The sequence below is a fragment of the Magallana gigas genome, chromosome 2 (assembly GCF_963853765.1).
Source record: "Magallana gigas chromosome 2, xbMagGiga1.1, whole genome shotgun sequence".
Lineage (NCBI taxonomy): Eukaryota > Metazoa > Mollusca > Bivalvia > Ostreida > Ostreidae > Magallana > Magallana gigas.
This window is the reverse complement of record NC_088854.1, coordinates 41,088,966-41,114,718: the sequence shown is the minus strand read 5'-3', so window position 1 is coordinate 41,114,718 and position 25,753 is coordinate 41,088,966. Positions and strand designations below refer to the sequence as shown.

General features: G+C 32.8%; 1 protein-coding gene across 1 annotated transcript; it reads right to left on the bottom strand.

The window, feature by feature from the left end:
• Positions 1-891: 891 nt before the first annotated feature.
• On the bottom strand, positions 892-25,753 carry LOC105336269 (glutamate receptor 2). The gene is made up of 19 exons (XM_066076637.1): positions 25,075-25,753; positions 22,478-22,546; positions 22,240-22,386; positions 20,623-20,868; positions 18,994-19,205; positions 18,417-18,470; positions 18,173-18,331; positions 16,999-17,217; positions 16,041-16,148; positions 15,579-15,689; positions 15,407-15,476; positions 12,926-13,068; positions 12,301-12,656; positions 11,518-11,716; positions 10,833-11,077; positions 10,308-10,413; positions 7,506-7,640; positions 2,597-2,737; positions 892-1,040 (listed from the first exon to the last, which is right to left on the bottom strand). The coding sequence occupies exons 1-19, from the start codon at positions 25,187-25,189 to the stop codon at positions 969-971; spliced, it is 2,907 nt and encodes a 968-aa protein (XP_065932709.1). The 5' UTR covers positions 25,190-25,753; the 3' UTR covers positions 892-968.

Below are 25,753 nucleotides of genomic sequence, written 5' to 3'. Positions count from 1 at the left end.
ATACAAATTCGAAAAAAAATCGAACAATTTTACATCTCAATCATTGACTATTTGTCACGATAGGGTTATATAGTGAAAATATACGTCTACTTTGTAAAATAAAACAAAATTAAATTTAATAAAATAAGATATTCATTAGGTCTTGTTTAACAAAAGAATACATAACAAAAATGTTTTTAATCAAAATTAAACATCAGTTAGCTAATTGAAAAAGTAAGTAGATGTGTTACTCAAAATCATCGTTTCACCGTGCACCGAACAATCAATTGAAAATTGGTGTCATTTTTAAAGCTCGAGAAGTCGTACAAGACTCGGCCTTGTTTTAAAGTTTATATGTTCTCTTATAAATAATATCATGGCTGTATTGATTTAATGAACTTAAACATGCACTGTGAAATGTGTCTCTGAAGTAAACACAGTCGGAAAAAAACATGATCATGAAAAGATTTTCTTTCCTTATAGGCCATAAAATTTTAAGAAAATTTGAAACGTTTCACTCATAATTCGATAATTGTAATGCCATAAGTGTAATGTGATTAAAACCTTACCTACATGTCCCCTTTTTCTCAAACTGACTTATCAATTACATTTCAACAATTGTGTCGTCATTCAAAATGAAACGACCATATTAATAAAATTAAAATTGTTGCATGAACACTATCTTTACCTAGAGTTGTCTGTGGTTGATGTTATGATATGATGTCTTAGTTTAAATAATACAGGTAAAATATAATAAAAGCAGTGTAAACAGAAGACTACAGTCTATACTTCAACATTTTACAATTATTAGATTTCAGCTTTTTGTTTTCTGTTACACTGGGTTTTTTATCGAAGAAAGATAAACTGGGCGTACATATGTATCACATTAACAGAAATCATATCAAAATGTATAAATGCATAAACAAACTCGTGTTTAGTTTTTTATTATGTAGATTGCATAGATTTTTAGTGAACCCTAGCTTTCTTCCTCATACATCTGTATGTGCATTTCCATCTCCAAATGCTTCAAATCCAATAAAACCGGAAAATCCCTGCTGGTTCTAAAAAAAAATAAGAATAAATTACAGCATTGCTGTTGCATTTAATTTTTTTTTTAAATATAAAAATAAATAAATCTCACTTTTGGGGGTTTTTTTCAAAGGCGCCTAATATTAAAAATACTTCTTTTTATGATGAAATAATTTCCTGTTCTACAATCACAAGGTTTGTCACTGTTGCCATTTTGTTTTTGGATTTGCTCATCTGCCACGATTTTCTGGTCCCGATTCATGTATAATTGACAGATATACGAGGGTTGTCCCAAAATAATGTAGACAGGACACATAATTTATAATCTGTTCACTGCAATTTCATTAGACTTCTGTGTTTTCTTCAATGACCCTTTGGCAAACAATGCTGAAAAGTTCATATTTGTACTTTATTTATTTCTCGAGAAAATGAATAATTAGTAACAACAAGTTTTGTCAGGCGGCGCAATGTGCGACGTCGAAAATTTCCAGTTTTACGTTGTTGCTAAACCCTCCACATCGTTCAATATAACATTTACGTTTTATTTCCGAAAATGTCTTAGAAAAAATATTATCTTTGAACATGTACTCTGCGTGCACATTCAATATATATTTCTTGTTTTGTTTTGTTTTTAAATATTTTCTAAGTACAAACGATCTGTCGGCTCCAAACTTGCCCTGTATTACTTGTTGTCTAACGTCCGTCTCACCGAAATGTGTCGTTCAACATTTTGACGTCCATTGATATCGTTCGGGGTTTCTTTTTTCCACTTATTGTCATCATACTTGTTCAAATATTTTCAATGTTGTTTAACTACTTATTCACAAAACGCGTTTCTCATCGATTTTGTTAATTTCATTTACTTCCAAAGCCGCTTAGGATTTATTTCATGGTCTTTACAATATTGTATCAGTTACTGCTGCGCCGCCTTAAACGCTGACAACGTCATTTTATTACCATTAACTTTTCAACTTGTCACAAAACGCGCTGTAAAATATTTAAAAGTTTTGTTATAGCCAAAACATTTTCTGAGTAAATGAAAGAATTATTATCAAATATCAGTGTATGTTTTATTTGAATTTTTTCATTCGAAAAGTACTTTTCCGCCCAATTTTCAATTCATTATGATGATTTTAACTTTTTGCTTTTGACATTGCGCCGCATGTCGAATTTCTGATCTAACATGCTTTCATTTCACTAATTTAATCTCAAATAATATTCAATTTTAAAACATTATTTGAATGCAAATTTCTTGAACCCTTTGTGGCACAAATTTCATCTTCCTTTGTTTTCGATTAAATGAATAACGCTACTTGTCTACGCTATTTTGGGACAACCCTCGTAGATATCTTCGTTCCCTCTTATTACTTATATGTGTATACTTTTGCATCATCCAATTGAAAAAAACAAACTTAACCACTCCTTTTTTTTTTAAATTATCCTCCAAATTCAGGCTACTGTTATAATATATATAAAAAACCAAAAAAGGGGGCGGAGTTTTGTGAAAATAGATAAAATAAAATTCCGCTGCTTCATTTAAATATTTCATATGTTCAACTTTTTAACAGATGCCTAAGGTTTTTCTTACAATTTCATTGTCCAGCAGTTCGTCATTATTAAAATCCTGACTGTTCATACCGCAGTCTGAAATGATTCCATTTTCTCGTTCGGAAGGAGTTTGGAGAAGTTTTACCTCGGATGATTCGCGGTCTTTTATGGTGTAAATGTGCTAGAAATGAAAAAAAACACCATGCGTTCAAAAGTTGCATCGTTTCAAAAATAGTTTATTTGAGGAACAAGGAAACTTGAAGGGATATAGACACAATTTGAGCTCAAGATTTTAAATTTCATTTTTTCATATCTAATGTTTAGAATGGTTAATATGGGTACATTAAATGCTTTGTCAAAATTTGAAAGTCAAATATTTAGTTTATAAGCAAGGTTTGAAATTCTTTGTTTTGTTAACAAAGTTCGAGCCTTGTAATTGTTTACATAAGCGTTTTATTGGTGGAAGTTTTAATCAAATGTTTCTTTCTTCGCTTGATAATATTATTTATGAGCACATTGAATCAGTTTACTTTGTTTGCCACAAGTCATTTTGTCAAAGAAATGCTTAGTCCATACATTACATTATTTGTAAACAAATATAAGACGAGCTTTATCTACATAATAATTATGTTTTACCTCTGTATTTCTCTTAACTTAATTTATAGATATGACATTCAAATTCTGATCAATTATTCAAAATGCACAAGTAACCAAAATCTAAAATTGTGTCAAGTCCTTTAATACTGTTGACTGAATGGCATAATTATGTTATTCATCCATTATTCATTCCAGACCTTTCAGTAAATACTCTATTAACTGAATGGTAAAATTGTATCCTGTAAGAACAGTGTAGTGAGTTGTAAACATTACATTGTTATTAATTCCAAATGACACCAAACAATAAACAAGAGGCCCATGAGGCCACATCGCTCACCTGAGCAACACTGGCTTTATATGAGTGTTCAAAGGATATTGTGCCATATTGCTCCTCGGTAGAAAAACACAAAAAAAAGAATACCATAAAATAAACTATTTCCAAATTTTACACTTATTTTCCTACACTTAATCTTTGACATTGTACCCTTATGAAATACTAAATTTACCAAAAATAAGATCCTTTGCAAGATACCGATATAAAACTAAAATTTTGGTGGGGGTACACTGTTAACTTCCAATTCCCTTTATTTTAGTTCTACCCCCTTACTTTATAAAACGATCAAATTATATATGAGAATATGCATATAGGTACATATTCATTTTCAACTGCATTGTACTAGCTAGTTATTGTATTCTATTTTTTAAAAATCCTATATGTGAAAGAAGAAAATTGCAACTCAAGGCGCTCAAATTAAAAACATTCAAAAATTTAGTTGGTCTTCCGCATTATAAACGATTGTTGTTTACCAGGCGTGAACTCGTGCGACGTTTTATAACCTAGCTGCAGGTCTGTAGCTCTAGGTCTGAAAAATTCGGATGGACGACCTGGGAGCTACAGTGCCTCCCATAGTAAAAAAAACTACAATTTACGGCGCACAAAAAAATGCACTAGTTTTGGACTTATTAATATTAATTTATTTCTGAGCACATTCTGTACAAATATTTGATTCCAAAAAATTCTTCGGACATTTGACTACAGATATCGTCACTTTACTTGCCTCTAAAATTCTTTTAAATACCATCACCAGTTCCGTGAAATGAAGAGTTGCAGTTTGTTTAAATGTAAAAATGGCGACTCTCGATTTCGACGTGAATTTAACAAACTTCATTTTCCCAGGTCGGGAACTGTGTTTCGGGAAAAGTCTGAGGCAGGTAAAGAGACGACATCAGTAGAAAATTGCAAGAATAATTTAATGGTACTATTTTTTTTTCAGAGTTTGTGTCTAAATAAGGTAAATCAGTCCAAAACTAGCGCAGATTTTTGTGCGCCGTAAATTGCAGATTTTTACTATGGGAGGCACAGTAGCTCCCAGGTCGTCTATCCGAATTTTTTTAGACCGGAAGCAACCGACCTGCAGCTATTTATAACCTTACTCACTTGATCGACGAATACATTCGAATGAAAAATGTTGTCATGTGATATGTTAAAGAGCTATCATGTATAATCAATGCATAGGTGTCGGAACTGGGTGTAGCCCCCCCCCCGACTTTTTTATAGCCATACTCAAAATCTTTTTTTTTTTGCTTGTCAAGATTTCTGATAAGGTCTAGGTCCCCAATCCCACCCTCTCAATGAGCCTCAGACTGCAATTTATTGACAGGCATATCACTCTGTTTTACTAAGGCCCACCCTTTATTTTCATCTTTATTCAAAATCAACGTTAACAAATGGCTACAAATCAAGGTGATTTTCCTCTGTAACTTTTTTCTTAAAAATAGCGATAATACATTTAATCCCTTAACAGTAATGTTTTAAACTGTTTTAAAGACGTCGTTTTAATTTAACTGTGTCTGAAAAACCAACAAAGTTGGTGTGATTTCATCGTATAAGGAGGGGGCCCCAAAATGTTGTTAGAGCATATCATCCTTTAAATTTTTCTTTATAAATATCTAACGTTTAGTGAGACATTTCTAGTGATAAATCAAAATTTCAGCGTCAATCGTAGAATTATAAGCAAGATACAGAACTCACAATTGCTTGGTTTGAGTCAATTTTTTGTTCACAAGAGATAATTACATTCAACTTAAGATTTTTAAACTTGGTATTTCCTATTCAGAATGAACAAAAGAATGGCCTCATTTCTGTGAGCAAAGCTCTGTATCTTGCTTATATTTCGAAACTTGACACAGCTGAATGTGGTTAGTAAAGAGGAAATTGTAAACATTTAAAACGAGGAAACATGCACTAAAACAAAGAAAGAACACAATTTATTTTTCATTTTATATATATATATATATATATATATATATATATATATATATATATATATATATATATATATATATATATATATATATATATATATATATATATTTCTAGCAGCAAAAACAATCACCGTTTAGGATGAAAATGCAAAGCATCTTAACAAAACACGTTGCACTATACCGGTAATCAGCCATAACGTACATGTAGAGATAGAGATCGTACCGAATTACCAATGGAATGTATAGTATTTATAATATAATACGTTATTAGTGCATCAGATTTTGCTAATTTGGCACAGGTAAACAATTAACTGTCTGATTTACCGAAGTCAATATTTGATTCGATACGTAAAAATTCCAAAATACAGGCGATATTTCCCCTCAAGTTAAAAAGCATAAACGAAATTAAAACAACGTTAAACCACGGTCATGAGTGAAAATGTCAACGCAATAAAACATTTATCCTCAATTCACTTCACGAAATCGGCACAAATATATTTAGCATGATTCAAGGATCCCTTCGCTCGTAAACTGTGGAACAACAGACATATTCATCTTTGTCAGTTTGACCCGTTTGTCATGCGTCAACATTCAAACATGGCTGCCTTATACAAAGAACTTTCGTTTTCGATATGTAATACCGAACCCGAAGTTATAAACTGCGTCAATCGTAGAATTATAAGCAAGATACAGAACTCACAATTGCTTGGTTTGAGACAATTTTTTGTTCACAAGAGATAATTACATTCAACGTAAGATTTTTAAACTTGGTATTTCCTATTCAGAATGAACAAAAGAGTGGCCTCATTTCTGTGAGCAAAGCTCTGTATCTTGCTTATATTTCGAAACTTGACACAGCTGAAAGTGGTTAGTAAAGAGGAAATTGTAAACATTTAAAACGAGGAAACATGCACTAAAACAAAGAAAGAACACAATTTATTTTTCATTATATATATATATATATATATATATATATATATATATATATATATTTCTAGCAGCAAAAACAATCACCGTTTAGGATGAAAATGCAAAGCATCTTAACAAAACACGTTGCACTATACCGGTAATCAGCCATAACGTACATGTAGAGATAGAGATGGTACCAATGGAATGTATAGTATTTATAATATTATACGTTATAAGTGCATCAGATTTTGCTAATTTGGCACAGGTAAACAATTAACTGTCTGATTTACCGAAGTCAATATTTGATTCGATACGTAAAAATTCCAAAATACAGTCGATATTTCCCCTCAAATTTAAAAGCATAAACGAAATTAAAACAACGTTAAACCACGGTCATGAGTGAAAATGTCAACGCAATAAAACATTTATCCTCAATTCACATCACGAAATCGGCACAAATATATTTAGCATGATTCAAGGATCCCTTCGATCGTAAACTGTTGCACAACAGGCATATTCATCTTTGTCAGTTTGACCCGTTTGTCATGCGTCAACATTCAAACATGGCTGCCTTATACAAAGAACTTTCGTTTTCGATATGTAATACCGAACCCGAAGTTATAAACTGATTGACCGCGATTATCACTTTATTTCGTAAATTACTCAAATTTGAAACAGAATTCCCCGATAATTTTTGCAATTTATATTTTCCTTTAAATAAATATTATTTATGCGAAATTACGTTGAATTTGACTCAGTAGTTCTTGAGAAGAAGATTTTTTAAAATGCACCCCCCTTTTTCTACAGTTTCGAGGTTTTCTCCGTTTTAAATAAAGATCGGTCTTTCATTTCTGTAATTTATAATCACCTTTCTATAGGGTTGCTTTGTACCAAATTTGGTTGAAATTGGCCAAGTGGTTTTAGAGAAGAAGTTTAAAATGTGAAAAGTTTACAGACGGACGGACGGACAGACGGACGATGGACAAAAGGTGATCAGAAAAGCTCACTTGAGCTTTCAGCTCAGGTGAGCTAAAACACAATATCAAGAAAATGAGAAAATGTTCTGAACACAAAACTGTTTTTTTCGATATCAAACGAAAGAGGTATCCAAGCCACAAGATTACTCAAGTAGGGCTCGTCAAAAAAAGAGCTAGACATCGAGTATTTGTTAAAAATACCTTTGGAACAAGCTGTAGCCTTTTTAGAGTCACTTCGAAAGCACCAAACAGCACGGCCAAAACCAGACCGCCAATTAGAATGTAGAACACTCCGGCGACGTTACTGAGAGATAGAGATCTCTTCCCTGACGTCTCCTATCATAACAATATCATGATCAAAATATCGAATCACAATGAAACGACAAAAAAAACTAATATAAAGGGCTAAAACAGACACAGTAGCGAGACAAACTTTGTGTATTTTTTCGATGAATAAAAACAACTGCAATTTTTTTACATCAATATAAATGCTGGGTATTTTTCCTGTGATCATGCGCTTTAGTGTTGAAAATACAACACGTTCAAAATAAACTGGCATTTTAACATCTCAATATAAATACACATAAGTTGTTATACAAAATACAAAATGTTTGCTCCACGTCTTTCCCACCTACATTCAGATTAATCTATTGAAAACAAAAATGTTTTGCTCTGATACATACCATTCTTTTGACACAATGACGATAGTTAGTACTTTAACGAAGCTAGATGGTGCGTCCGTTCTCAATTCCAATCAACCCTCTTTTTGTAGATAGTCAATACAGTTTGGATATCAAATAGACGAAGTAAGATTTTTTTATGCAAACACCGAAGCGAACGGCTAGGCGTTTTAAAACTCACTACTAAATTCATATAGCTTCATTTTATAAAGATAAAGCAAATAAATATAAATCACACACAAGTAGCATTATTTACATATTTTGGTTTTTAATTCGATTACATAATTAATTTTTTTTAAATGACATTCTTCTTAAAACAAAATAATGTCTTATACAAAAAGGTGGTATATAAATTTTAAGCAAGGTGCTGCAGAATGACCAAATGCTAGATCCTTATCAAAATGTCTGCATCTTAATATATACAGTAAAACACGCTTATAACGAAGTCCCAGGGACGGACAATTTTACTTCGTTATAAGCGTAATTCGTTATATCCGTCAAGTTTCCAATATGTAAAGGAGTCTTGGGGAATGAAATTCACTTGGCTGTAAGCGTTAATTCATTATAAGCGTGTTCGCTATAAACGTGTTTTACTGTACTAGACTTTGACCCGTGCGTGCACGGGTTGACATTGCATATGATATCGGACATTTACGAAATAGATACATCGACACTATATAGAAATAGTGCCTATTTGGGAGGGTACCAGTTAAATTTGACACCCCGAGGACACCAATGTCAACCGACGCGAAGCGGTTAACGCTGAGGGTAATAGATAACCAAAATTGAAGCCTACAATAATGCTATAAGTTCATTTCACTACATTCTGCTTAGTTAGAATAACCAAACTGTGTCTCGAGACAGGCTTTCACCACAGTTAAAATGCCTCCCATATACACGTAATGTAGCAGAAAATTGCAGAATCGCTGAGAAACGATTTTGGAAAAAATTGATGAAACTGCATTGGAAATAACAGTCAAATTACTCATTACAAACGATGTTGACATTCGCAACTCTCGGTATTTTTCATATTAAATGCACTGAGCTAGAGTTAGCTTCCCGTATTTTCTTTGATAAACAAAATATATATAGCGAATTTCCAATGAAAATTTATACGCATTTGTATTTTCGTTTCTGAGTTAATCTATGCAAATGTGATATTGTGGACACATAAACTAAAGATCCTCCCGTGATTTATCGTGAATGTAATGCGAATGCGCAATATTGTAAAATCCAAAAAATCCAGATGATTTCCGGAATTTTTAAAGGAATATTCGTTAATATTTAATAAGCGAAGCCTGACTGAGAAAAAATAAAAACAAATTGGTTATTTTCAAGTACCAATTGTGTTTAAAATATATTAAACAAAAGACAGCACTCTTCCGATTTCTCGGTATTAAAGCCAAAAAAATTGAGTCTATTAATATAGTAGTATAAATTTATTCTATACATTAATACTAGCTCCAAAAATTTGAAAGTTGTATTATTGTACTTCGATAATGTAGCTTGTATGATGTATTTTATACTCTGCTGGCATAGCTTGTATGTGGTCGTAGTAATCCTGTAGTTTGATGATGTAGCTTGTATGTGGTATCATTACACTATACTTTGACGATGTAGCTCTTTTGAGCTAGTGGTATTACTATACTTTTGATGATGTAGCTTGTTTGTAGTATCCTCGATCTTTTATCATGAAGCTTGTATGTAATATTACTGAAGCTTGTATGTAACATTACTACAGCTTATATGTAATATTACTGAAGCTTGTATGTAACATTACTACAGCTTATATGTAATATTACTGAAGCTTGTATATAACATTACTACAGCTTATATGTAATATTTACTGTACTTGATTATAAAGCTTATACATTTTTAGCATAATTTTTCCTTGATGGTGTAGCTTGTCATTAGATAACTAGAATTTAATCATGTAAGTTGCATGCATGTACATGTATAAGAAAACGTTGTTTAAGCACGTGCGTAAGGCTAGCACTAAATAAATGGTTTAATCATTACATCCGGTAAGACTAATTTTAAAACCCGTCGGTCAACCCGGAAAATTCCGAACTCTTGAAAACTCGAACTCTTGAAACCTCGAAGTTTTTCCTCGGTCCCATGGACTTTGAGCTATCGAGAGTTACCTGTATATTGTAACTGAAATCTCATGATGTAGCTTGTATGTGTACTATTACTGTACTTCAATGGTTTAGGTTGTTTGCATAGAATAACTGTTTGTAATGAAGTATTACTGTATTTTGATGCTGTAAATTGTATGTAATACACATGTAGCAGTGTAATTTTGAGATATTTATAAACAGACCTGGTTGTCGGGAGCACACTGAGACTTATCTTGCCACCATCGTCTTTTAAGTCTGTGTAGTGTACCGTCCTCCTTTAGCTCCAGAACAACCAAATTCAGCTCGTCTCTAGTAATTTATAGGAAAAACGTATAGTTAAGCAGATTGTTTTATCTTTAAAGAAATTGAATTCGACTGAAGCATACATGTACATAATGATGATGTCGTTATTTTAAACCATAAAGCCAGAGTAATCTTTTTCTAAATAAATTCTAACCAAAATACACTTTTAGTTCAAAGCGCATAATTTCATACACATTGTGTTCCAAGTAATATGGGATCCATGTAACATATTTTGTTCTACCTCTATATCAAATGATACTAAATAACGTTTAGGTGACGCATGTTTTTTTATTGACCGATATGATTTTATGCTGTGCCGAATCATAAACAGGCACAATTGCGTTTAAAGACGATGAACCTTCTTCATTTCTACAACTTATACACTGAAGAGTATAAATTGTCATCTCTATAATAAAGAAGAATACCTCAGAGGTGAATTGAGTGGTGTCGCTATGCCGAAACCCTTCGAGTTGAGATTTCTTCCTACTTTCATGGTATCACAAGGCTCGCGGCTATTAGCGTATTCGTTTGATGTCGATTCCAAAAGGAAAGCGTATTTTCCTTTTGAATTTCTAACCCTTTTTATCCCTTCAGCCACGGTTTCAACAAAATAGTGATCGTTGAATTTCATAAATTCGCCCATTTTCCGGAATGTTGGAACCTTTGACATCTACAATGCAGTGGGTTTTTTGCTACTTTAACGGGATATTCACAAATACTTGCATTTTTTACAAAATGTTCAAGAATTACATTATTAACACATGTAGTTCGTTTGATAAAATCTCATTTCGAATTAAGATTAAATTAATAATTTTTTCATCAAATATTTGTCTCGCATCTTGATGCATGTAAGTGATATTTAAGTAGTTCTTATAAATGCCGTTTAAAATCCATGTTTGGTTATTGACACCATGCATTTCAGAGAAAAATTTGATATCGTAACATAGAAAAAAAAAACCTTTAATGTTTTTATTCATGATTAATTCATGCATGAATCAAAGCTATGTATTTCTTAAGTATAGTACACCAAAACTCCTTTTTAGATGTATTTATTTTCCAAAAATATATTTATATGGAAGTTAATGAGCACGCTACATTACAAAGCAATACCTCAAAGAATTCACGAGTAGATCCGGATCGCACCGTGCCATACTTGATTTCTGTCTGAGTGGCTAGATCGTCTGCGGACGCTATTGGCGTTACTAGGCGCTCTATGGTGAGGAAGGCGGCGAGGTTAGCGGTGTAGGTAGAAATTATGATCAGGACAAAGAACCACCACACCGTGCCGATAACACGCCCTGACAGAGATCTGGAAAATGTATAGTGTTACATATTGATACAGAAAGTTAATAGATGTTATGTTCATTTATACTGAGCAAATACTGGTATTGTTTGAAAATGGTGAAAATATTTAGGATTTGGATAAATTCATTTTTAAGAATTTAAAAGCAAGTATTTTCATCTTCATAATGATAAATCTAAAGAAAATGAAAAATTGATTTGTTTCTTAGTTTTTCATCTATGTATACGTTTTACGAGTATAACTCGTAAAAGTTATTGTACGTTATGACGCAACATAGTGTTGGAACCAATTTTCTCCAAAGACACTCTCGTCAATCAATTTAACAATCTTTGTTCGATGTATATGGACAAAACTTGCGTAAAATAAATTTACAAAAATGGGTCAAAATAATTTGTGCTACAGGCTCCAATACTGTATGACAAAAGAGATTATTGTACGAATTGTCTGTTTTATTGCCAAAACTATACATTAACGAAAAATTGTTACATTTCTGTGAGATTAATTAAAGATTTAATATTATTGATAGCAAATAATAGTAGATATCTCATCTTGACTTTGTGATACTTATAAAGTATTTGTACACCAAGTACCTTGGGCACGCATCGCTGCCTTGTAACATCAGAGCTCCTGCAGAGAACCAGAAACTGTTGACAAGTGAAAACTCGTTTTCGTATTTCAATATGCTTCCTTGAATTAATTTCCGCCATTCATAGGGACTAGCCCTGCACACAAAGAATAACCCGACGCTCACGGCCGCATATGCAAGAACAATAAACATCCATATTTGAATAGAAAATGGCTTCATAAACGAAAATACACCAGGCTTTTCTATTTCGGGTTTCTTGATCATTATACTGATTCCGACGTCCATGAATGGTTTGGTGAAGTCAACAACGTTTTCTCGTTTTAGAGTTATTGTGAGGGGAGCAACTGCCATATCGGCAACCTGAAAAAATCATGTTCAAAACCAAAAATAACCACAAATGAATCGATATATATAAAAAACACACAAAAAGTCATACGACTTTGAAAAGTTCTGTCTTCGTACAAAATTTACACAAACAAATTATTTTTTTATAAGACAATTACAAAATTTCATTTACGGTAAGTTGATTTCGAGGAGAGTGAATAGTGTCTTCTTTACTTTTTTTAAAATTTAATTTAATTTTATTTTATTTGCGGTTTTCAAAGGGGGGTGGTGGTATTTTTACATACTCCGTCGATTAATTCTCCCATAATGCCGTTCCATTTTCCAGTTTTCATATCTTGTCTGCCGTATTGGTTGTCATGTACAAGTTGAAATCTGTACTTCAAATTCAGTCGTTCCGCTATCTTTTCCATCAAATCAACCATGAAACCTAGCGACATGTACAATTTATCAATTATCATATCTGTGTCATCTTTTATAAATACATTGATATTGATATTCGTGTATCATATCATGGAAAACACTAAAAATAACGTTATGCTCTCGGTAGTTATAATTCTTTGCGTATTTATCTATAATTTAATTCTAGTTGTAACGCAGCATTTGATTGGATAGAAAAGTTTATATGTATAAACTGGTTCGCACGTCACAAGACACGTCCCAATACACCAACGTCAAAAACATACTATTCCGCATGACGTTACGTTTGAATTTTGAACAGATTAATATCATTTTTAAAAGTAAAACGCGCTCAATTTGTACAGTAAATTACAGAAAATTAAATTATAAGGATTGAGCACAATATCTAACCAAGTTCAATTAGTATAATCTGGGTTGAAGCAATTTACGCTTTTTATAATCCGCTTCGAGGATTATAAAGCGTAAACTACCCCGATCTAGGTTATACTTGTATAACTTGGGTAGACGCTAATTTCATTTCTTAAATATGAGTAACAAAAATATAACAGATATTTTTGAATTAATCAGTATTAAAGAGTTAACCCCACTGACACGAAAAAATAATACAACAATTAAGTTACCATATATCACAAGGGTAAATTTTTAAATATTTAAGAAATAAACAACGTTATTTAGTGAACATGGCGTTATATTTGCATTTCCATTGTTCTTTCCCACTGTAAGCCCATACGGAGGAGCTGCAATTATTTCTCTATAATCGCAATTGCTCTGTCAGTATACTATGACGTCATAAAGGTGTAACGTTATATATACTTTTCAATGACGTTATAGATTTAAACCACTATACGATACATCATGTGTTTTTCTCCATCTCCATTAAAATTGACGCATTTACATGTAATATTAAAACATGTTTTTGATAACAATTTAAAGGAATTACTGTTATAACATATCATTGATTCTGTTAACAAATCTATGTGAATTAAAAAGATACATTACAGTCTGAATGTTAGCTAAATGTCAAGGTCTAGGCTAATACAGGGTATTTGCGAGTGGTAAAATGCAAATATAAGTATTAAACAACGATTAATTAGTGAACATGGCGTTATGAATAGCAACTGCTCTGCTGGCATATTTTCCATGGAATATGCCAACAGAGCAATTGCTATTCATAACGCCATGTTCACTAAATAACGTTGTTTATTTCTTAAATGAATAGCAATTGCTCTGTTGGCATATTCCATGATGCGCGCTAGCGCATCATGGAAAATATGCCAGCAGAGCAGTTGCTATTCATAATGCCATGTTCACTAATTAATCGTTGTTTATTACTTATATTTGCATTTTACCACTCGCAAATACCCTGTATTAGCCTAGACCTTGACATTTAGCTATTACATCAAAAGTAAACATTCAGACTGTAATGTATCTTTTTAATTCACATAGATTTGTTAACAGAATCAATGATATGTTATAACAGTAATTCCTTTAAAATGTTATCAAAAACATGTTTTAATATTACATGTAAATACGTCAATTTTAATGGAGTTGGAGAAAAACACATGATGTATCGTATAGTGGTTTAAATCTATAACGTCATGGAAAAGTATATATAACGTTACACCTTTATGACGTCATAGTATACTGACAGAGCAATTGCGATTATAGAGAAATATTTATATTCTACTGTGTTTTTCCATTAAATTCTGTGATCTTCAAATGCCTCTAAATGCAACAAGTAGTCAAAGGTCAAATTGACGAGTTTTTGTTATGACGTCACAAACGTTAAACGCTGTAAACTGCAACGTCACAAGCGAAAATCAAAGTTCACGCTTGTGGCTGTTACTGTGGCTCTTCCATTAATATTAACTTACCCTTAGGATAAGATAGGAATTTTAAGGTATGAATCGCATTTGCAGACAAGGCAGGAAGTTAAAAAATTGTAAATATAAGCATTAAATCATGATTTTTTGAAGTATACACTCTCATAACTGCAGCGGTGTGTGCATACAAATTTTCATAACACGCTAACGCGCGTTACTCAATTTGTATGCACACACCGCTGCAGTTATGAGAGTGTATACTTCAAAAAATCATGATTCAATGCTATAATAATTGCAGCTCCTCCGTACTGATGGGCTTACAGTGGGAGAGAACAATGGAAATGCAAATATACATGTATATTGTATTCCTATCGTAAATGTAAGCGATATTTACAATTTCTCAAGAAAGTTAAATGTGACAAATACCAATCATCGACTACGAGTATTTCTTTTGAGAAAACTCTTGAATCGAATTAAAAGTCTCATAAAAAGGTCATCTGTAGCATTGAGGTACTAATGATCTACCTTCAAATCGATTGTTGTGATTTTTGTCGGATGCATTCCCTCCTTTCTTGTACTGAAGAAATGGAGCAACCTAGAGGCAATTAATTAAAAAAAAAAAAGATGTAATATCATCTAGTTTATGTTCATTAGTGAATTTATCTGTCTTTGGGGTTGGGGTAAAAATGGGACTCACCAGAATCGTGGTAATTCTAATGACCCCGTCACGTCTCGTGAAATTACTTTGGTAAAAGTTGTTCTCGTCTTCTCCAACAACCGTAAAGTGCCCCTTAGACCATTTGCCGATCTTAATTCAATGAAAGTAAAATCATTAGGCTCGCATTAGGTACGTAACCAAGGATGTACATATACGATTTTATCCTTTCAAGATAGTATATTTTATATTCTCGCTTTCATTCACATGCAATAGCCATGAAAGACTTAGTATATTGACCAACTGATTATAAAAGATTGTGAAATATTTTAACCTTAACATGATAAAAAATGAGCTGTTGCCATTTTATAAAACATCAACTGATAAATAACACCTCTCTCTCTCTCTCTCTCTCTCTCTCTCTCTCTCTCTCTCTCTCTCTCTCTCTCTCTCTCTCTCTCGTTCTACACATAGAAGGCTTTAAATTAATTGATGACTTCTTACCCTCAGCGGCGGCTGGTTAAGCCCCACCCTGGATACATGTATGTCATAGTTCTTCCTGTACCCATTCTCATCAAAGGAGACTGGTCCCGTTAAACCGTTGAACTCTACCTAAACAAAAGTTGGGATACAAAATATTATTTTTTTTTAAATTTTTAAAAGACCCTTGAAATAAAACTTTTAAAAGTTCGAGTATATTAATTTCATGATTTTATTTTGTATTTTCCCCCGTGGAAACTGTAAAAATGTGTTGGCTTTGAACAAGATATTTTAGAGCCTTCGATATGGAATAAACTAATGCCTATTAAATACCTTATATTCATAATCGTCAAAAAGGGTCATACATGTATAACGATTTTCTTTGTTAATTAAAAGATATTTATGAAAAACGAAAACAGTCGTTTGTGTATAATGTGAATATAAGTATAATTTTCAAAATTTCGTTTGTTTTTTTTTATTATTTTTTTTTTAATTTTCATCCGAATTTAAACATTTTCAATAAAATTCTCAAACTTTTTTTTTTTTATTTTTATCTTTATTTGACCATTTTTGACATGAATAATAATTTAATCACAGCATGCACTGATTGATACAGAAAGATATCTCGTTTTCACTTAAAACGTTTTATCCCGGGTTTTTTAATCGTTGAATTAAACAATGAAAAGCATATGATATAGAATCATATATCAAAACGGAAATTTATAGATCAGTTAAATAATGTGTCGAGCCATTTCATTTCTATCCAAAATGACATTATTTTAATGTAGGTGATATTTTCTTTCCTTTGTAAATCTAATTGCTTGTATGTTGGTTGATGGTGTTATCACCTTCTTGTATTTTTTTTTCTACATGAGATAATAACTTACTTCACCTCCATTTTCCATTAACCTATTAATGGTTTGTGTAAAGCTTTCAAAATAAATGAATCTAGACGATTAATGTTATAACCAATCATGTTTACCGACTTGAGTTCCTTCAGGATGTTTTGACCATGCTGCCAGGGAACAAAACCGTGTTCATTATTAAAGCACTGAATCCCTTTAAGGATTACATCGCCGTAGAAATTATACATCTGTGTCCTTCGGAAGTTTTCTTGAAACACGGAGTCTTTCTTGTCTAGCATCCTTCTAAAGGCGGTGGTAATAAGTTCCATGGCGTCCACCGCTAGGGCTGCTTCCGACTACAAGGGGAGACGGAGACACTTAGAGGTCTGCTCTCAGAAACCTTCTCACAATGGACTTATTATTGTACAAGAAGATTGCGGCTTTATATTTGTATTGCTGATATTCAAAATCATAATTGCTTTATATCTTCATTTTCTATCAAGCTTAAAGACGTCTTGATTGTATATAGATCTCAAGGATACGCCAAGTTATATAGGTCTATATTATAACAATGAAATCTTTTTAACATTCGTTCGGAAGAATATTTTCATGTATATTTAAAAACCATAATGTAGTCTGTAACTGCAAAATTAGAATTAAAGACGCTATATACACTAATACTCAGGGATATTAAAAAGTTTACATATCACATTCATGTAAAGTAACTGCATAAAGTAATACAGAATTAGAACCCTTAAAGGGGCATGATCACGAGTTTTGTCAAATTTTAATTTTCTATTTTTGTTGTTTACAATGTTGAAACATTTCTTACGATCAACCAAAAGTCAGTCCGGAAGTTATAGGCAAAATACATAGCTTACAATTCCTTGTCTCGTGTTATATTTTTGTTTAGATTCATTGGTTCAATATACAGGTAAACAAAAAAAATTCAAACTAAATTTTTTTGTCTGCAAATTCGTTTTGAACATCATTGAACAGTTGCTAGCGTTGGTCACATTCATTTTAAGTCTAAACCTGGAATTTTCATTTAACATTCAAAAAGTAAACAAAAACATGACCCGAGATTTGTTTACATAACAAAGAGTTGTATGCTCTGTATCTTGCTTAATACTCGACGACAGACACCCAGATTTTGGTTGACTATTAAAAATGCCTAATTGAGGCATTGTAAACGTTAAAAACGAAAAACTAAATTTCGAACAAATTCATGACCACGCCCATTTAAGCGTGCAGTGTTAATAAAACATCCTTAAGTAATGAGACTGTTGGGTGGGTGGTAACTGTATTTACCATCAGGGGGTGGCCAGCCGCTGGGTATATAGCTTGATTGGCAGTTCTCCATTTCCGTAAGAACGACTTTACATTTGGTTCCTCCGTGTTAACCAAATCAAAGCCAGTCACGTTCACCCCGCCGTGCAGAAAATGTTTAAAATTCAGTTTTGAAAAATCCTTTTAAAAAATGGTCAAGAATTAGAAAATAAAATGTATAAAGGGAAAATGTTTGAATTTGTTAATTGTGTTTGCTGTATCATACCATTGTAGCAAATAAATAAAAGTATTCCTCTTTGTTCATTCCCACTTCTGCAAGCTGAAGAAAATTGTTACATCAATAAGTTTTCTTAAACTTTGTTTTCATATTTTGCATGATGAAATGTACTAGTAACAAGTTATATAACAGATAATGTCATTTCGATCGTATTTCATACAAGTTGACTTTTTATTTACTTAAAAAAAAGTAATGTTTCTAACAAGAGGAATGTATTAAACCAATAAAAATTTGAAATACTAGAAATGATCATAGTGAAAACCATTGTTCACATACTTTCAGATTTCCTCAACATTTTGACGTATAAATCAATTGTTCTGAGCATCAGTTAGCAAAAAAACTTATTCTTCTAATTTGTTGCATTCTTTGTATATTCCACATTATCCTTCTTACATAACAGTCGTGAAATTTGCAAAGTTGTTTGCTCAAATTAAAATCTGTCTGACACTTATTGCGGTCATAACGCATAGTTTTATTGCTCAAGCCAAAATCTGTCACAATGACAGTATTCTGGCATTGAAAAAAAATTCAAATCACGTGTAGATGGTAATTAAGAAAAATATACCTGTTTCATGATTAATTCGTATGCTTCCTGGGACGACAAATCGAATATGATGTTCAGGATGTTTGGGTCGCCGTTCCTAAACCTAATGGAATCTATAAACCTGAGCTGCTCGTGCGCGTGGTTGATATCAGAGAGGCGTATGGCTAACATTGTTTCCTTGTTGGTCATGTCTTCGTAAAAGGCACTCATTACTTCGTTAAATCGTTGTAATCCTAGAATAAAACCAATACACGAAATTGGTTAATTTATTTAGCGAGCATTTTTTTTTCTGGTAATCCGTTAATAAATTAAACTTACAAGAAGTTTTCGTAGAGAAACAGTTGTGAAATGGTATGCAAAACAATGGATATGTCTTCTAAAAACAATCCTAGTATGCAAAATATCAAAACATAATCCTCTATATAATGTATATTTGTATGTAATACATACATATTTGAATATACATCTTGGTTTATGTATATATATATGCACTAGTGAGGCTATTGGCGAAAAGAGACTTAAGTATCAATGTTTGATTTATTTTTCACGTAGTACTTAATCAGTATTTGATTATACATTTAGTTAAAGAAAAAACTTCACCAAATGCAAGTGAAAAAAGAATTTTATCATACAAAATCGTCCCATTTTAAAATTTTTGCAAAAAATAAAATATGGCATTCGCGTATTATATTAAAAAGACCATTTGCTATTTCTAAATTAGATGAATAGGGTTAGACACTAATGTACTGCATCTTATCTGGAAAAAAAATCAAGATGAATGTTTTGATATTTTTAGCCTAGTGCACACCAAAACCATCGAAACTTTGGACAGCAATGTGTTTTATATCCTTTGAACTAACAGATGTCCTGATAGTGGCCAAAGTCGATATACAAACTGACGCTACGGGCTTCAGTGAAATCAAATTGAAATAGTGATTGATTTGCTTAAAATAATAATGTTTGCGCTTGACACAGTTATGATGTAAAATTATGATATGGGGACTCGCTCTGCGCGTCCGAATCCAATTGATGGAAATATTACAAACTCGATCCCAACATCTCAGTGCGGTCAGAGACCCGATGATCGCTAGAATTAATTTGATTCTTAACTGTTTTACTGTTGGAAACATACTGCTCGTGAACAATGTGCCAATGGTTTGAACAACAGCGGACTGGTTTTAGTTCTCCTCTTGGAAGCTTAAAGCATCAATTTGTTTGATCAATGGCAACTCGTTCCTTTTGAAAAGCGAGATGATAATGAATCAGTCTGAAATAGCTAGGTGTTCTTGGTAAATGACTTTTAGTTGATAATATCCGCTGTATAGTGCGTCAGTATTATTGTCTGTGTTAAAAAACAGAAGCAATAACGCAGTGGTTTAAAAAGGGATTCTTTTGTCTTTGTGACTAATTTTTGTAGAAGATTAAATGCCTCTACTCCAAATTGAATCTGTTTAATTTCAGTATCGTTAGCAGGAATATTATGTGAACTTAAGCAGTGCAACTTTCGCAAATGATGGAGAGTTAGCACAATAAATGTAAGAAACCCATCAAATTAGATATATGAGACTACTAAGCGCTATAAAAGAGCCAGAAGACATCTAAAACTACGTTGTTGTTTTTTTAAATCTCATTAATTCCCTATATACTTGCCTTCGGTGGAGTCATATAAATATATCATATTTCTCCATCTGTAATGGCGTATCATGTCAACTATAGCCATTGTAAATGGTGGCTTCATGTGAATTTGAAAGTTATTTTTTGGATCCACCACTTTGGTCAAGCATGGGCACACGTAGGGAACGTGGAACTTCCCGGTAAACGACTCGATCGTCTCTGCAGATTTGGTATCCTTGGAGCCAAAAAACAAGAAAACCCCGATCGCCATCTGATCACAGACTGTTAAAACGAAAGAAGATTGAAACGTAAGATTAATTTTATTTTTAATCACCCTTTCCCCTCCTCTAAACTCAGTCAAATATTAATAGTTGTACACCTTTGCTTTTATAGTGAAATAATACATTTTTAAAAATATTTTCCCTTTGCCTCTGAAGAATATTTCATCACATGCCCCATTTTTAAGTTTAATTAAGCTCTAAATCTTTTCGCTTAATCAACAAAGAACTGAGGTTCCGGGATCAGATAACATTAACGACAGTCCCGCTAGACTATCTCGACTCTCTCGAGAATATCGAAAGATTTTAATTGTCTGAAACCTGGCAGATTTACCGACTGACTGTATAAATTTTTTATCTTCAATTTCATTAAATTGCAATTTTTATTTGATTAGCTCACAGTTTCATTTCGGCATTTGTTGAAGTTGAAGTTCTCCCTTAAACATTTTGAAAAGATTTATTTTAGTTTTAAATTAAAAAGCTTAAAAAAAATTTCTGTTGCAGAAATGCTCTGATTGCATTCGACTTCTTTTGAGATCTAATAAAAAATAAAAAGAATTTCAAAGCTTGGGAATTGAAATTAAATGTGACAAGTCTCGTCATATAAAATATAGCAACTTTTTCCCTGCTTGATTCTGTTTCGCAGAATTATTCGAGACAATAAAGATAAAAATGCAGATAATTTCCAATTACGTTGATCGTAATGATTCCTGTAAACCAATGCATGTAAAGCAAATGGGCACTGAACCAACGTTTAATTGTTTAATTGCTCGACATGCTTACAAATAAATAAGCCCCGTGACGCGTAGAAGCATGTAAAATCCAGGGCTTCGTCGATATTTGGAATTCTATTATAAACACGCAAATGCAATTAATTCTCGTAAAGTCTTATTCCCCAAGCAGCATAGAGATGTGGTTGAATGGTAAATGCTGTCGACCCTCTAAAATTTATTGTTTAAACTTGATCACGCAAGCTTGAGTTAAGTGACAAATGCACTCGTACACGAAAGCATGTGGTAGCTTCTTAACCAAATCTGGCTTCTTTTTTATAGTCTATATCAGTCTCGGAATATACATGTATCATGCACGTTATTGTATTTTAATCAGTATGTGATTATACTGCAAGAGACAAAAATCCAAGTGTTTGGGATTTAATATACCTTTAATATACAATTTCCTAAATATATATCAAATTCTAAATAATTTCACAAAAACTTTTTTTTTTCTAAAATAAACATTTTAGAGGAAATTTGAAAAAAGTATTCAAAACATCGTAACGTAGAGTATTTATATTGATGGACTTTGTAAATGAATTGTCTATCGGGAAGCATCTGAAAAAAAAAGTTCTCCGAGACTCTCCAGCATTGACACCTACGTGAATTGGCGAGAAAACAACTGTTTCTGGTGTTCGTAATGTTCTCCAGCAGCTGAAGCTTGAAATTGAATTCTCGGGCGTTGAAGTTGGCGAACTCAAATTTAAACGCTGATCGCGGTTGCTGATCTGCATATCCATAGATTGTACCTAGAAATAAATACTCGATCAGTTCATTAGACCATTTTTTAAAATATTTATTTTAGTGATTTTATAAAAATGAATTGATGCGCATACGTACCAACAGGAAGGTTAAGAGTCACTGGTACCCCTCGTTTGGTCCGAAACAATTGAGATCCCCATATGCACCCTGTCGAGCATGAAAGAACTTAATAAATTCATATTACATTTATATGTTTACCAGTATATATATAGAGAGAGATAGAAACAATGAGTGTACAGTTACATTATAAACAAAGAAAAAACAATGAGTGTACAGTTATATTATATGCAAAGAAAAAACAATGAGTGTACAGTTATATTATATGCAAAGAAAAAACAATGAGTGTACAGTTATATCATATACAAAGAAACAATAAGTGCCCAACTGTATAATACGTTTCAATAAAAGTTCAACATATCAATTTAGCCTCCAAACGAATTTGAGGAATATCGACTGTGAATTCTATCTACATAGCTGTTTACACTATGATTTTCATAGGCATTGCATACTATAAACGTGTGTGTTACAAGATAATATTTCCCTTTAAACGATGACTACGATGGAGCAACGTTTCAAAGTAGTTGCTTTCGATAATTGGTTCTAATTTGCAATAATTTTCCTTCCCGAAATGGAAAATTAAAAGGATAGAACTATAATTCCCGACTACATCTCTACCGGTCACATGTTCTCAATTCACTGAAAGTATTAAAGAAACGTCACTGATTGGTTGTTAGCGATGCAAAACAAGATTCCAGTGCACGTTGAGGAAGATAAAAGGGAATTCTCTGAGGAATTTCTTTGTGTATTTACAAATTAGGCTTGATGCATGTTCGTCTTTTTTATACCTTGTACATCTTAATTGAGAGTATTCTACGACAAAGTTTGGTGTTATAACACCAGAAACTTTTTTTGGTATTTGGTTATCGCAAAAGAAACGATTTCCAGCCCTTCATTTGTAAAACATGTACATTGCAAGTTTGCTCTTTTACTGTTAGCTTTGAACGTGTTTGCTTTTTATGAAATAAAAGATTTTTTTTTTACTTTGCTGCAGTTTTTGACGCGACTGAAATCACTGATCACAATTTAACAATGCTGTCCTGCTTCAAATACATATTATTTGCAAATCTGCAGACATAGTCTATGAAAACTAACACTGCTGTATTGTTTCTTGCAATTTTTATCAATTACTTTCTTTAATCAGTAATATAAACAACTATTATACACAAAGTTTATAAAATTGGAGAATTGTTATTTTCATCAAACCGAATATCTTAGCGGAGTATTCCTGTTTTAATAATATCAACCTAACAATGCTTGACTGCAAATTTGGGCGTAGTAGTTATAGCATTTTACATCGATTTTAGAAACATACTTTTCCAAATCCATGATATATTCTCCTGTTGCTTTTTCATACAGAAAGAAGTACAAATGTTCAGAAACAACCAATTTGTGGATATGTAAGAGAGATCTTCAAAGCGATTAATATTCTACTTATTTAGGTCTGGCGGTATAGTAAGTTAGCAATGGGGAATTCTGATCTATGGAATGTTGCCTATTTTTACGTTTCTAAAGCCAGGAATATGCAGCAATCTGATCAATGGTTTTTTATATGGTAGGTTAAAAAACTCTCCCTGGAAGTACACCAGATGATATAACTTTAGACCCCGATGTTGTTGCAATCCGTTCCCGTTGCCTGACTCTGCCGAATTAATCACCGAGTATGGTATAATACATGGCTTTTTTCATCTACTATGCACTGATCTTCAAAAGAAATGCATCTATTGGCCTTATGTTACTTCTTTGTTTTCTATTCAATGAAATCCACAATTTTATATGCACTGTACTCTCTTCTATTGAGATATGGATCCGAAAGAAAGGATCAAAGTAACCAGAGCTTCAGTTGTCCAACAGTTCAGTAATTGCATTTAACTATAGAAATTTGTGTAATATTGGACTGTTCTCCTCATAAAAAGTTAATATATACAAAAGAAGAGCTGGAAAAAGTAGAAGTGAATGTTATCGATACAAAACCGCCAAATGAGTCGCTATTTATGATGAAGAACAGTACTTCAGAGACTCTTCCACTGTCCGGCTTTCAGCGCAGTGAAAGCCTTAAGTATCCGGAGTATAGTGCCAATAGGTAATTAGATAATACACTGTGATGCGAGTACGGTTTCTCTTGAATCATACTCTATTTGCATTTTCCCAAGGAAAAAAGTATAGATTTTCCATGACTGGATACGTTTATTCAAAGAAAGGCGTATGAAGCATATGATAGAGATTTTTATATTTGCTCAATTTAGGGCTTTATGTCCTATTGCTAATAGAAAAAGATCCAATAATTTCTGTATCTGCTCCATTAGATGAGAAAAACAGAGAGGTGCATACTGAATGCAATGAAATGCAAGAAATTCTGAAAATGCAATTCACTTCAGCGATGTAGCAAATCACGTCATATTATATAGCCTCGAGTTTTCGGAAAAACAGCTAGCTCGGGTTGTAATTAGGTGATGATGAAGAAAATAATCTTATTTTGCATATAACACAATATTGTATATTTCCTATGAAAGCAAAAGCCGCGGAACGTATTGTGTATGAAAATAGAACTTTAAAGTACCGCGGCCCACTGCTTGTACTATATATAGATTTTTTTGGAAGCGTGTATATGTACTTACCCTGGCTTCGGTGATGATGATAATGATGATGATGGCTGTGCGATGAAGAGATAATGATGACTGAAGATGACAGAACAAAGATAATCGTAACTGTGGCACAGTGGTCTTTCTTCATTGTCGACTTCTGTAACACTGTTCCTTCTCTCTATCTCTGCAGGCTTTGTAAGTAACACGTGGTTCACGAACGCTTCATTTCTTTTTTTTCTCCCCTTATTGATCCGAAAAGTTTTTTTTCCAGTAAATTCGGATTTTTGATTCCCCCAAACTCTATTTGGTAGTAAATTTACACGTCATTTCGTCACCCCTTGCGAATTCGGTAATGATTTAATTTTGCGCTATTTCCATCACTTCGACATGCAGTGAAATCTCCTTCTATGACTTTGCGGGGTTTGTATCATTCGAGGATTTTCGCCGATTATATCCTATTGATTAAGAATCCTTTCGTCTCTAGTATTATGGAGATTTTGAACACTTTCAATCTTTTTTTCAGTATTTCTCCAGGGGACCATTGTGGAAGCTGGTATACGTGCTTTTGGCCAAACTTTGAATCGGAAATAGGCAACGGTATCGAAATGCCGGTTCTTGTCTTGTATCTCGATCTCTATTGGGGCCCCGTATGCGTGATTGTTGCCTGGGGTCTTTATACGGCTCTAAATGTCTTGTATCCAACAGAGGGTTA

Coding starts and splice junctions, on each gene's coding strand:
- LOC105336269 (XM_066076637.1), bottom strand. CDS start 25,189: ATGAAGAAAGACCACTGTGCCACAGTTACGATTATCTTTGTTCTGTCA. Junction 22,547..25,074: donor TCATCATCACCGAAGCCAGG/GTAAGTACATAT, acceptor CATGCTCGACAG/GGTGCATATGGGGATCTCAA. Junction 15,690..16,040: donor TTAACCAGCCGCCGCTGAGG/GTAAGAAGTCAT, acceptor CATTGAATTAAG/ATCGGCAAATGGTCTAAGGG.